General features: G+C 38.8%; 1 protein-coding gene across 1 annotated transcript in view; it reads left to right on the forward strand.

Annotated features, from left to right (window-relative positions):
- Positions 1-92: 92 nt before the first annotated feature.
- TM2D3 (TM2 domain containing 3) overlaps positions 93-14,159 on the forward strand; it is a 23,388-nt gene continuing 9,321 nt past the window's right edge. The window contains exons 1-4 of the mRNA XM_007959929.1: positions 93-183; positions 637-720; positions 5,202-5,359; positions 11,291-11,465. Of these exons, the coding sequence (XP_007958120.1) occupies positions 93-183; positions 637-720; positions 5,202-5,359; positions 11,291-11,465 (508 nt within the window). The remainder of the gene's footprint in view (positions 184-636; positions 721-5,201; positions 5,360-11,290; positions 11,466-14,159) is intronic.

Here is a 14,159-nt window from a genome sequence, read left to right on the forward strand (position 1 = left end):
CCGCCCCTCGGACGAGTCCCGCCCCTCGGACGAGTCCCGCCCCTCGGACGAGCCTTGCCCCTTGGCCCCGGAAGTGCTCGTCCAGCGGCAAAATGGCGGCTGCAGCCGTTGTGCTGCGGGCGCTTCGCAGTTTGTGTGGTGTGTTGCTCTTTCTTTCACAGTTCTACATCTTGTCAGGCAGTGGTGAGTGCAAAGAACCGGGATCCACACCAGAGTGCCGGCTGAGTGGCGATAGGGACCCCAGGAGCTGAGGGTGGCGTCCTGACTAGGACAGGGGCAGATTGCCTGGTGCAGGGCGGCGCATCTCGGCGGTCTTGTCTAAGGCTGCCCCTCCGCTCACGAGCACCTGTGCTGCCCTTAGGCCGCGGAGGCTTCGAGAGGTCAAAGAGGGTTCGGGGCTCGGGCGGGGAAGTACAATAGAATCCCTTTAACACCCTTTGTTCCCTAGTTGCCCTAAGATCTGAATTGGTGTTGACCTTGCTGGTATTGCGCCATGTAGTTTTATGAGCAGTCGAGCCGGGAGATTTTCATGAGCGGTTACTAGTCTAGTGTAGACCCTGCGTGTTAACCATACAAGCCAGCGTTTTCGTAACCCAGGATAACATGTTTTTCTAATTGTAGAATCCTTAAATTTAGAGCATTCGCGGCTCAGGCCGCTGGCTCAGGCAATAAAGGACCCGGGTCCAACACGTACATTCACAGTAGTTCCCAGGGCAGCAGGTACTAGACATTTTGTATTCTAGTAAATGTGCATATTTATATCTAGTGATTTCTCTCTCTCTTTTTAAAATAAAATTTCTTTTAGTATGTGAAATCAATTTCCATTTTTGAACCTGCTGTATTTTAGATTGTGTGACCTAAGGGCAGATACACATTTTTCCATAGACAGTCTTGTTATTTGAATACCTTTGACATTTCTGCCTCATTTCTTTTTGAGGTCCCACAGATCTCATTTCCATTTCCGTATTTCATGTTTCTATCATTTTATCCAATTCATCCACCAAAATAACTTTCAACCAATACTTCTTCCCATTCAGAAACTTTCTTCTTCTTGAACCCTCTTCCTGTTGTTGGATATGCTCCCCCAAGGCTGTGTGAAATGGAAGGATCACACAGAGACCAGGGTCTTGGAATCTAGGTCTGGAGCAACTGGGATCTTGAGTAAATTATTCACCCATTGGACTTTTATTTCCTCATCTTTAAGGTGATAGAGTTAGCAGAATCACCTAAAGTCATTTTGTCTTTGTGATTCTAAGTGTCTAGGTCCCAAACAAGGTAGGAATATGATAGAATAGAAGAAGATAGTTTTACAGGGTTACTCGTTTAATGTTATGACTTTAAGTAGGACCAGCTTTAAACAGGCATTAGTATTTTTTGCTATGTACAACATTTGTTTCTGTAGTTTCATTCATCCAGATTTCCATTATTTCAATGGATTTAAACTGGCAGAGAGATTTTTCTCATTTTTATTTGGATGTAGAGAGTAGTAGGAGACAGCAGCATACTTGAATGTAAAATGTAGATTTTTTATAGAGAAGATAACAAGAATTCTTGACTCTTTGGGATGTTTGTGAAAACCCTGCTTCTGTCTTAAGAAGCTATGCAATTTTGATCCATTTTTAACTGATGAAAATATATTGTACACCTTGGTAGGTTGGCTGGGGAAAAAAATTGCAACCCTCTGAAGCAGGTTATTAATATAGAGACGCTTATTTTGAATTTTATTGTTGTTGTATGTTGTCAAGTCGCCCCGACTCATAGCGACCCCAAGGCGGTATCACTATGGAAGTAGATTGCCCAACCTTCCTTCTGAGGAGTGGCTGGTGGGTTTGAACCGCCAGCCTTCTGGTTAGCAGTCAAGTGCCTTAGGCACTATGCTACCACAGCTGCTTTTTGAATTTTAGTAGTATGGAAGTATTATTAATGTACCAATGTGGAATAATGGCAAAAAATTTCCAAAGTTCTGATTTATTCATAGTTAGAGGATGTTTGTGGCTTCATTTCCAAATAAGTGAACTGAGTGAAAGAACATAGAATTGAAAACCAGGAGATTTGAGTTCTGGTTCTGTTTGTTCCACAAACTCCCTGTAGGGTTTTAAACAAGTCTTAACAGCTGTAAGCTTTAGTTTTTCATCTTGTAAAATTGTAAAGAGGTTTTTTGGAATCCTTAACTTGTACCCAGCATACATTATATATATTAGCACCCTTGATTTTCATAGCTTTTTTGGGGCAGTTATTAAGTACTTTTACCAGTGAGGTGCTTGGCTTTTGAGCTGTTGCCCCAGCTTGCACAGCTGGTGGTAGAACCCTACTTCAGTTGCAAGTGTCTCAACGCTGTGCTTTTTCCATTTCAGCACACTATACATTGATCGGTATGATTCCTCATAACTATAAAATAAAGTGTAGACCTGGCCTTCCATCTGGTTCCCATTTAGCAAGGCCACCATTTAACCATGTTCTCCAGAATGCTGCCAGTCACAATGAGGTCAGCTTGAGTCCTACAAAGAAGGTATTCCTGGAGGTTCTGAAGAACCCAGTGCAGTTCTGTTTCCCTTGTAAATTAGTCCCTGTCCAAAAAACAGTGTTGTGTTTTGAAAGTTAATAGAGCTATAACCCTCTCTTGACGTTTAGTGTGGAGTTGAATCACATCTTTAAAACTGCCCTTTAATGAGATCCATCCATTACAGCAGGATTTGGAATGGTGCTGGTGTGTAGTTAGAGGTACACTTAGAGGGCTTTAGTGGCTGAATGTGCAGAAGCATGCAGATGTTTACTTATGTTAACAAGTGATAAACAGATTTAACTCCCTCCTGTACCACCATGATATGTACATGACATAAAAACAAACAACAACAAAAAAAACCCAACCTGTTGCCATCAAGTTGCTTTTGACTCATAGCAACCCTATAGGACAGAGTAGAACTGCCTCATGGGGTTTCCAAGACTGTAAATCTTTATGGAAGCAGATTGCCTCATCTTTGTCCCATGGAGTGGCTTGTGGGTTCAAACTGCCAACCTTTTGGTTAGTAGCCCAGTGCTTTAACTACAGTGCCATTATAGCTCCTGTGCGTGACACTAGGCACCCAGTTATAGAAGTTCATTTAACTCTGAGATAATTTTACATCTTTTGGGTCCTTTTTTAAAAAATCAGGTTCATTGAGGTATATTTTACATATAATAAAATTCTACCTTTTTAATTTATAGTTATGTGACTTGACCAATATATGTACTTTTGGAACCACTACCAAAATCAAGACAGAACAGTTCTGTCATTTCCCCTTCTCCCAATTCCTCTCTGCCTCTTTGTAGTCACTGCTTCACGCATTCCCAGCCTCTGACAACCACTGATCTCTTTTCTGTCTCTATAGTTTTGCCTTTTCCAGAATGTTATATATATGGAGTCAACAGTCTGTAGTTTTTTGGATCTGACTTTTTTCACTTACCGTGACTGTTTGAGATTCATCTTTGTTGCTGTGCTTTATCTTACTAGGGTTTTGTACAAAACCCTGCTTCATATTTATATAGTGTATATTTATAAAGAGTATCCAGATGTCTGCTGGACATCGCAATTTGGCTGTTATGTAGGCATCTCAAACTTAGTATATCTAAAATACAGCTCTTTGTTGCCTGATTCCTAAATTAATCAGTAAAAAAGCAGCCCTGTTTCTTCCTTAATTTATCTTGAATCAAAGTCCTGATTGTTCCCTTTCCCTTAGCCCTCATCCAGTTCATCAGCAAGTCTTATCACTTTTATCTGTAGACCATTTGAATTGCCTACCTTTCTCCACCTCCAAAGCCATTCCCTAAACCCAAGTCACCATCATCTCTGTGTAGACAGTCTGAATGCTGCCCTTTAGAAACTTTCTTCATGTTCTTGATCTGCATCATGCCTGTATGGAGACACTAGCCACGTGTGGCTGTTGAAAACTTGAAATATGGCTACTGCAGCTGAAAACCAAAACCAAACCCACTGCCGTCGAGTCGATTCGGCTCATAGTGACCCCTCCTTGGGTTTCTAAGGTGGTATCTCTATGGAAGTAGATTGCCCAATCTTCCTTCCGAGGAGTGGCTGGTGAACTAACTGCCAGCCTTCTGGTTAGCAGTCAGATGCCTAGGCACTGTACCACCAGAGCTCTGAATTTTTTATGTTATTTAATTTTAAGTAACTTAAATGTAAATAACCACATTTTTCCTGTAGCCAGAATTACTCTTTTAAAGTGTACATCTGATTAGGTTGTCTTCCTCTCACACTTAGATGAAATTCTAACCCTTCACCTTCCCCTGCGGTACTGTTCATGATATGATGCTTGCCTGCCTCTCTGTTCTCCCACTTGGTCCCCTCTCACTAGCCTCCTGAGAGTTCTTTGAGCTCTCTCCTGCCTAAAGCCTTTCATTCTTCATCTTCCCTGAGCCCAGAATACTTTGCTTAGGTAGATATTTGTTACTGTCAATTTTGAGGGTTATATATCATCTTCTCAAATAATTCTTCCCTTAGTTCCTGTTAGCTAAGGCAGGCATCTCCTTCTCTATTGTTCTTTCTCTTTCTTACTGCCCACTGTTAAGTCCTTCCTAGTACTTTTCACAATATTTAGTAATTTTGCTCATTTACTTGTTAGAGCAGAGTCTTGTCTGTTTTGTTTACCATAGTAGTCCCAGTGAGCAGAGTAGGTGTTTAGTAGTGTGTGGTCTGAAGGATGCAGGAGTTATGTGCTCAGAGTAGCAGCAGCCTAATGGGCCCACCAGCATTAAGTGGCTGCTCAGTGGCACATCCACTTGGCCCTTCCTCCAGTGTACTTGGGGCACCATCCTACACATAGTCATTACTTCTCATCTTTTCATTTCCTTCTACCTATAGCAAGTCCCTTGCAGGTTTGACTAAGGATTTTAGTAAAACTATTTATTATTTTCAATTTAGTATTTACTGGCATTCTCAAGGCTTGAATCTCAGTTCTCTATCAGTTTGCAGTAGTCTTCCTTTCACTTTACAGTTACATGGGTCTCTAGGTGTATTTTGAGGCAATGGTGGGCTCTTTTCTTTGCTGGTTAGCTATCACATGCGCAACCTTCTTAGCATAGACAATCTCCTTTCTTACATCTCATGCTAATGTTCATGTCTCTTAACCTTAGAAAATGATTGTTTTCTTCTGTATTCTAACAAGTATTATAAGAGAATAAGTTTCTCTCTCACCTTGCATACATAGAAAGTACCGAAATCCCACCTTATGTGATGAAGTGTCCAAGCAATGGTTTGTGTAGCCGACTTCCGGCCGACTGTGTAGAATGCAAGACAAATTTCTCCTGTGTCTATGGGAAGCCTGTCACTTTTGACTGCACAGTCAAGCCTTCTGTTACCTGTGTTGTAAGTACCACAACTTATTCTAAGTAAATTTATTGTAAACCTTGAGTTTAAAGTGTAGTTTAGACTTGATCATTGGGGAAAATTCTGAAAGTGCTCTGCATTTTGTAAGTAATATTTTTAGGAATAAAGTCAACTTTATCAGAAGACTGAAACTCCATGTCAAAGCAAGGTTTGGTTGCAAAGGTTTAGATGATAATTTTTTTACTCATTTATTTGCCTTCCCCTTTATCCAACTTAATATGTGTCTGCCCTCTAGTTAGTGGTTTATCTTCCCTCCTCCACCTACCCTGGTAATATCAAAGAATGTATTTTTTTTATGTGAAATCCTTTTCTTGACTTTCTACAGTGGTGATCTCATGCAATATTTGTCCTCAGTGATTGCCTAATTTCCCTCAGTATAATGTCCTTTAAGTTCATCCTTGTTATGAGATGTTTCACAGATTCATCACTGTTCTTTAATGTTACGTGGTATTCCATTGTGTGTATGTACCATAGTTCGTGAATCTATTCCTCCATGGATGGCCATTAGGTGGTTTCATCTTTTTGCTATTGTGAACAGTCCTGGGATGAACGTGGATGTGTACATACTTATTTGTGTCGTGGAACTTATTTATTTAGGATATATACCTATTAGTGGGATTGCTGAATCGTACAGTATTTCTATTTCCAGCTTTTTAAGGAAGAATCATACTGTTTTCCACAGTGGTTGTACCATTTTATAGCCCCATCAACAGTGTGTGAGAGTTTCAGTCTCTCCACATCCACACCAGCATTTGTTGTTTTCTTAGTGTTTTTAACTTTACTGTTAGTGCAGGGGTGAGATGATATCTCATTTTGATTTGCATCTTTCTAATGGCTAATGACAGAAGCAGTATTTTACTCTTGGCCCTGCCACAACTAGCTGTGTGGTTTGTCAATCTTCTTTTATAAAACAAAGGAATTTGTCCAGAACAGGTTTTCCTAAAGTGTTTCCATGGAACCCTTGTTTTGGGAAATAGTTTGGGGGAAGAAAAGAGATTCCATGCTCTCTTCTCTTATTGCAGTTTTCCTTTGATACAGCAATTCTAGCATTTCCTTCACTCATGAACGAAGTACCTTTATCTTCCTCTATTCTCTGGAACTTGTCTGCAAAGGGCTGGACTGGAAAGTTCTTTGTACTTCCAGGCTCCTTTTGTAATTCTCCTTAATTCCAATATCAGAAAACTAGGGAGACTTTACTCCAAAGGGAAAATAAACTGTTTTGCTGTCTCAGTACCTGGATTTGGTTTTTATAAGCTTAAGGATTTGTGATTTTCATGTATCAGTATTACCCTTTAAGGCACACTGGAAAATTGAGTTTAATTGCAAGATAGTCTTCATTCCTGCCCTTAAATTACCAGTGAATCTTTATTCTATATCTTAAACGTAATTTTTTCCCCTAATTACCTAATATCATATTTATTTGAAGGCACATAGTAGGTACTCAATGAATAATGAGGAAAGTATTTGATGTCTAAGGAGAACTTTTCCATGTTGAAGCCTCTTCTTGTTTGCCTCAGCTTCTTTGGCATTCATCTCAATCTTTTCCTTCCTTAAATGTTCTAACAACAAGTAAACAGTTTCATTAGTATAAAATAGGTAGAGGATAAGAAAAATAACAACTGTAGAGAGCTTAGGAAAGTTTCTGAACTTCTTGGTTTAGTCCTATCCTCTGGGCTCCTTTTTTTTTTTTAATTGTGATTTGAGTGAAAGTGTACAGACCAAATTCACTTTCCATACAGTAGCTCACAAATACTGTCTCATGACATTGACTACAATTGCCCACAATGCAACAGCTCCCCTCCTTTTTCCTCCCCATAGTTACCTCTTCCCTGTGTCCTTCCCTCCCATGTACTCCTGCCCCCTGAGTTATCTTTCTGTGCATACACAGCCCTTCTGTTCTCCCATGATTGGTCTCTCCAAAGATTGTGTCTACCTAATGTAAATGTTTAGCTCATATGCCTCTCTTTTGTTTGGCTGGAAGCCATAAGAGTGGGTTCAATTCCAGACCTGAAGGGCAGCTAGGGGCCATAGTCTCAGTGGTTCCGTTAGGCTCTGTCAGACCAGCACACCTGGTCCCTTTTTTTTTTTTTTTTAAATGATTTTGAGTTTTGTTCCACATTGCTCTCCTACTCTATCCAAGATCTTCTACATAGACTACCTCCCTCTGAGTGGTTGACAGTGGTAGCCAGGCACCATCTAGTTCTTGTCTCAAAGTCATATAAGCTGAGGATTGCATGCTATACCAGCCGCTTGGACTAATTGTTTCCATACGTCTCTGGTTTTCTTCATTCTTTGCTCTGGATGAGGAAAGGCCCATCATTGCATCTTAATGGCCACTTGCAAGCTTTTAAAATGCCAGTCACTACTCGCCAAAGTAGGATGTGGAACAATGTTTTTGTGCAGTATGTTATGCCAGTTGAGCTTGATGCCCCCTGTGGCTGTGGTCTGCTCCAAGGGTTCTTTGATGTTACCCACTTCCCTCTGGTGAGTCCTGTGAAGCAGCAGCTGCCCACTGTCCTAAGCTGTGTGCTCTGATGGCTGTCCTAGTAGACCTTTGTGGTTTGTGAATTGGCTCTCAAGAGAACTGGTCCCAGGACTATGTCGTACCATCATCTAGGCAAGTTGTGTTCTTTTCTTTTTTGTTTAATGGAGATCTATTAGGGTCCCTCCTTGGTAAATAAATTATCATAGTAAAACCAAAAAACCAAACTCATTGCCATGGAGTCAGTTTCAAATCATAGCCACCCCCACCGGGTTTCTAGGGCTGTTAATAATCTTTACGGAAGTAGATTGCCCTGTCTTCCTTCCGTGGAGCGGCTGATGGGTTTGAACCACCAACCTTCTGGTTAGCAGCCAAATGCCTTATCCACTACACCACCAGAGCTCCTTAATTATTAAGGAAGAGGTAATTCATAACCAGCTGGCGCACACAGGCAAAAATATAGGTTCTCTTGTTCACTCCTCCATGTGTACTCATACTCTCTCCTTCGCCTTACCCTTATTTTAAACTTAAAATTAAGTGTACAAGATAAACTTTGCCAGCTCCCTTCTCTCCATGCACACTGACTAGGACTCACTGGGTAAGGGAATGTAACCTGAATTCCATTAGTCACAGGATAACTGTTAAGTGAATAGAAGTAAAACCCTCTAATCCCTTCCATATCAGATAGCTAATGTTCTGGTGATACAGTAACTGTCAAGCGAGATGCCACCTGGAAATGTGCTGGGCAGAAATGGTGCTTTGTGTTCAGAAAATATAGCAAACCGTAATTTAATTTCTTCACTTGGGTGTGTTCTCTTAGTAATGACAGCTAATTACAGAGGGAAAGGTAGCAAATCTTTTTACCATAGATGAGCTTTTGAAGGGGTTAATTCTTTGTGATAAGAAGTTAGATTCAGCAAATGTTGGGATGCCTAGGTAGCTATCTTAAAAAAAAAAAAAAAAAGTAAGTTGGACTCCTGTCTTTTTAGTTATCAGAATAAATTCTGGATCGATCAGAGATTTACTGTGAAAAAACGAAACCCTAAAGGACCAGAGAAAACAAGGTCGTCCCCCCCATAATCCCAAAGAGGGGAATGTTTTTCTAAATTTGAAATAAAATTTAGATGCCATAAAAGGAAGAATTGCTGTATTTAAATGGAACTGAGAAATCATAGTCAAAAGACAAATGATAAACTAGGAAAAAATATTTCTAACATGTGACATATAATGCACTAATAACCTATAATTAATAAAGATTTCCTAAAAGTCAAAGAGAAAATAATGGCAATCTATGGAAAAATGGATTTAGAACATGAGCAATGCGATAAATCTTTATGGAAGTAGATTTGCCCAGTCTTCTTCCGCAGTGTGGCTGGTGGGTTTGAACTGCCAACATTCTGGTTAGCAGTCATATACCTTAGGCATTGTGCCACCAGAGCTCCTTAATGGTTCATAGGAAAGGAAATGCAAACTAACACGGAGTTGGTGAGGGTATACAAAGACAAGTGCCCTTATACCTTGTTTAGTTAGTGGGCAAACCTGCTGGAGGCAATTTGTCATAACTGGCAAGCATACACATAAAGTCTTTGACCCAGCAATTCCATATCTAGGAATTTATCTTAGAGATATTCTTGCAAATGGATGAAAATAAGTATGTATAAGGATATTCATTGTTCATAAAAGCAAAAGAGACAAAATAAGCTAAAAGTCCAAGACAGGACATTTTAAATGATCATACACTCATTAATAGAATAAATACATTGTAGCCATTAAAAGAAGCAGACAGTTCTGGGAATATGTACTGATAGCTTCAAAATTAAGCAAGTATCAGTGGAAAAGTTGAATTGTTAAAAAAGAAATATATATAATATAAACTTATACTGTCCCTGAGGTACACAGGTACAGGTACAGGTAAGGTAAGGTAAGGTAAGGTACAGGCACAGGTAAGCAGTACTCAGCACTAGGAGGGCAGAGCCTGACTGGCAAAGAAGGCTTACTCCTTCCTCACTTTCCTCTTGTGTCTTGAAATTTGTACCATGTGCAGGTATTATCTAGTTCTCAGAAAAATAACTTATTAAAAAATGTGTTCTAAATGCATCCCTAAAAAATATACAGGTGTATAAAAACAATATAGCCTAAATCAAGGGGAGCCTTACCTAATTTTAAATACTATATCCATAAAAATCAGTTTTGCATTGATGAAAAAACTAATGAATATGATACTTCCAGACATGGTTGTGTGACCATTTAAAAATGGTTTTGAAAAATATGTGTTACTGTATAATATGAAGAAGGAGCCCTGGTGGCACAATGTTTAAGCACTCTCCTGCTAACCAAAAGGTTGGCAATTTGAACCCAACAGTGTCTCTGTGGAAGAAAGAGGTGGCAGTCTGCTTCCGTGAAGATTATAGTCTTGAAAACCCTGTGGCAGTTCTTTTCTGTCCTATAGGCTTGCTGTGAGTTGGAATCGACTTGATAGCAACAGATTTATTGTTTTGGTTATATAATATAAAGTAGGGTTAAAAATCAATACAAAATGCTTACAGAAAAACTCCACATATGTAAACATATAAATATATACATAGAAAAAAATTGAAAGATGATTCAAAGCAGTTATCTCTGGAGAGGTTACAGATTACTTTCTAAATATTCAGCATTCAAATAGTGTGTATTTTGTAAATAAAGCTAAATAAAAACTTTAAACTGAAATGAAAACAGCCAAATCTCTGGTCTAAAAAGCTAAGAGCCATGCAGTGAACTCTTGCTGAGCTTCTTCTACATGTATTCTGGATTTTCTTAATTGAGAGTGATTCTCTGCCAGCTGTCTGTTGGTTGGTTGTGCCAGTGCTTGTGGAGGTGAAAGTGTCAGTAGTAGCCATTGAGTGTTGGACCAGATCATGGTTGGTGATGTTAGGGAAGATTTGGGACTCAGAAACAGCAGTGTGTACCTCTGTGAGCATCAGTCTGGTCATTAGGGGACTTCGGCTTTACTCATAATTTATAGCTCAGTTACCTTAAACAAATGCACTCACATATTCCTTCCATTTTTCAGTGGCCTTGAGGATTTATAAAATAAATTTATATTTTTTTCATTTTTATTCCTTTTTTCTCTATTAACAAAACTATGCATGCTCATTAATGAAAATTTGGCTATGCAAAAGTGGTGTAATCTGAAATTACCTTTGTTAACATTTTGTGAATTTATCTAGTTTTTTTTCTCAGACACAAATATTTGGGTGTATATGTTTATGATAGGATCATACCATATGAACTTGTTTTGCATACATACTGTTTTTGTACCTCTTTTTCTAACATTTAGTACCAACTCAGTGTATTAGAAGCTTTATGTCATATGACTATATAGTTTTATTGACATATTAAAAACTACTATCTTCATGATTAATTAACCTGGGTCTTTTGATAAATAGGATGAAGACTTCAAACTCCAAAAGAACTTCATCATCAATATGACTTGCAGATTTTGCTGGCAACTTCCAGAAACAGATTACAAGTGTAACAGCTCCACCACCTGTATGACAGTGTCCTGTCCTCGGCAGCGCTATACTGCCAACTGCACAGTGCAGGACCACATTCACTGCCTGGGTAAGTCAGAGTTCAGGCAAAGAGTTTCAGGACATGTATGGGCAAAACATTCTTTCTCTAACTGTACTTAAAAGAACTTTAATCTGAAATTTGAGAATTAAATTATTTTATCAGAAGTTTTCAGCCATTTTAGGAGATCCAGGGTTCCTTCCTTACCCTTGTCAGTAACAGGGGTCTTGGGCCACAGGTCACCAAAGCCAAAGTCAGCTAACTCAGCACAAGGGAATAAACTGGAAGGATAATGAGTATTCCCAGAATCCCTGGGAGGCTGGAGAACATGGGGAAGGGGAGATTTGTCAGCAGCCTTTTAGTAACTTCAAGCCTCCTTGATGAACTCAATGAACCTTAAAAGAAAAAAAAAAAAGACATCCAGAAAATTTGCAGTTCCTAAGTTTTTAAATTAGCCTGCCTTTTAAAACTTTATTGGCTGGAACAAAAGTTACTATCATATATTTTTCTTTTATTATATTTTTAAATGTAATAATTGATAAAAGGAAAAATATGTAAGGCATAAAATATACCTGTTAAAAATCTGTTGCCTATAGAACTGCCCCATAGGTTTTCAAGGCTCTAAATCTTTACAGAACCAGACTGCCCTATCTTTCTTCCATATAAAGCATAAACTCACTGACATCGAGTCGATTCTGTCTCATAGCAACACCCATTGGGTTTCCAAGGCTGTAAATCTTTGGAAAGTAGATTGCCTCATCTTTCTTCCATGGAGCAGCTGGTGGGTTCAAACCACTGACCATTTTGGTCAGTAGCCACCTGCCTTAACCACTATACCAACAGAGCTCCTTTTGTGTAAAGCATAATACACATAGATAACATTTTAACCAAATTAACAACTAAAACAGTATTGATACCATTTGTAATTGCCTATGTGCTTTTCCTTCATCCAGTTGCCTACAGTAATCCATTGCAAGATTATAACATGGTTTCTATTCTCCTGTGTATTTGTACTAGGTATAATTTCTTGCTCTTAGAGATCATGCTGCTATTAAAATTTTGGTATATATCTGTTTAGTTGCATATGTTTAAGAGTTGTGTAATACATATTCTCTAGCATGTATTATTTTCCAAAATGGTTTTATCCATTTACATTCCCACCAGTAGGACACAGCCGTTCTTAATAAACCAAATCCCCTCTAACAGTTGTTGTTGTTCTTATTTTTTGTCTTTTTTCTTGAAAATTTCTAAGAATTCATTTGTATTTTGGATACTGATTATATGGTATCCCTAAAACCTTCTCTCAGATTGGAACCTTTTATCTTCACTTTCTTTATGGTATCTTTTGATGAACAAAACTATTTATTATTTATTTATCCTTCATACACCTGCAACATTTTAATAGTAGTTATGGAAGATGATATCAATAAATAAAATTTCCTTATGAGCCCTTGAATGGCCATGTCAATACATACAAGTAGGAAAAACATTCTGAATCCTTTCTCTCTTCTTAGCATAACTCTTGCTGATGTGGTTCTCCTTTTCAGGCAACCTGCAATTTGGTTATATCTATGAAAATTACAAATTTATTTATCATTGACCCAAGGTTGTCTTCTAGGGGAAGTGATTGTGCACATAAACCCCCATATGTGGCAAATTATGTTTATATAAAATTATTTAATGCAGCATTATTTATAATTGCAAAAGATTATAAACGTCTTAAAGAACCACTTACCATGGAGTCAGCTATGACTAATGGTGATTCCATGTGTGGAACTGTGCTCCATAAAGTGTGTCTATTTATTTATTTATTTAAATTGTGATCTGGGTGAAAATTTACAGAGCAAATTCATTTTCCACTCAACAGTTCATACACATTTTGTTTCACGACATTGATTGCAATTCCCATAATGTAACAACTCTCTGCCTACTTCCTCCCTGTGGTTACCTTTTTCCATGTCTTTTCCTATGCATTCCTGTCCTCTGAACTGTCTCTGCTCAAATGCTGCCCTTCTGATCTTCCATGATTGATTGTTCTAAGGAGTGTATCTACCTGGTATAATTGCTTACTTCATCAGTCTGTTTAATGTTTGACTGGAAGTTAAGCCACAGGAGTTCCAGTCCCAAAGGGTGATGAGGGGCCATAGTCTCAGAGGTTTCACCAGTCTCTCTCAGACCAGTAAGTCTGGTCTTTTTTTTTTTTTTTATGATTTTGAAGTTTGTTCTACATTTTCCTCCCACACTATCAGGATCTCCAGTTTTCATCCCTTTCCAAGTAGTTCAGAGTGGTAGCCGGGAGCCATTTAGTTCTTCTGGACTTGGGGTCTATAGGCTGAGGTTCCCATGATCCACTAGTCCTTTGAACTAATGGTTTCCATTTGTTTTTGATTTTTTTCTCTTTCCCTTCCTCTGGACTAGGAGAAACCAGTAGCTGCATCTTTGATGGCTGCTCACAAGCTTTTAAGACTCCAGTTATTATTCATTAAAGTAGGATGTAGAGCAGTGTTTTTGTGTAGTATGTTAGGCAGTTGAGCTTGATGTCCCCCAAGTGCTCGGGCCCAGCACCTCACTTCCTCAAAGTATTTGACTGTGGCTAAGAAGTTACCCTGTACAGACAACAAATATGAACCCTTTTGCATATACAGTACTGAGTTCTCAGTGAAGGTAAACATGGATATATGGATGGATAGATAGGTGGACAGGCTAAACGATTAACTATGTCTATGAAGGAGGGAGTGTATCCAG

This window comes from Orycteropus afer, unplaced genomic scaffold (assembly GCF_000298275.1).
Source record: "Orycteropus afer afer isolate SDZICR_OR568_19922 unplaced genomic scaffold, OryAfe1.0 scaffold00019, whole genome shotgun sequence".
Classification (NCBI taxonomy): Eukaryota; Metazoa; Chordata; class Mammalia; order Tubulidentata; family Orycteropodidae; genus Orycteropus; species Orycteropus afer.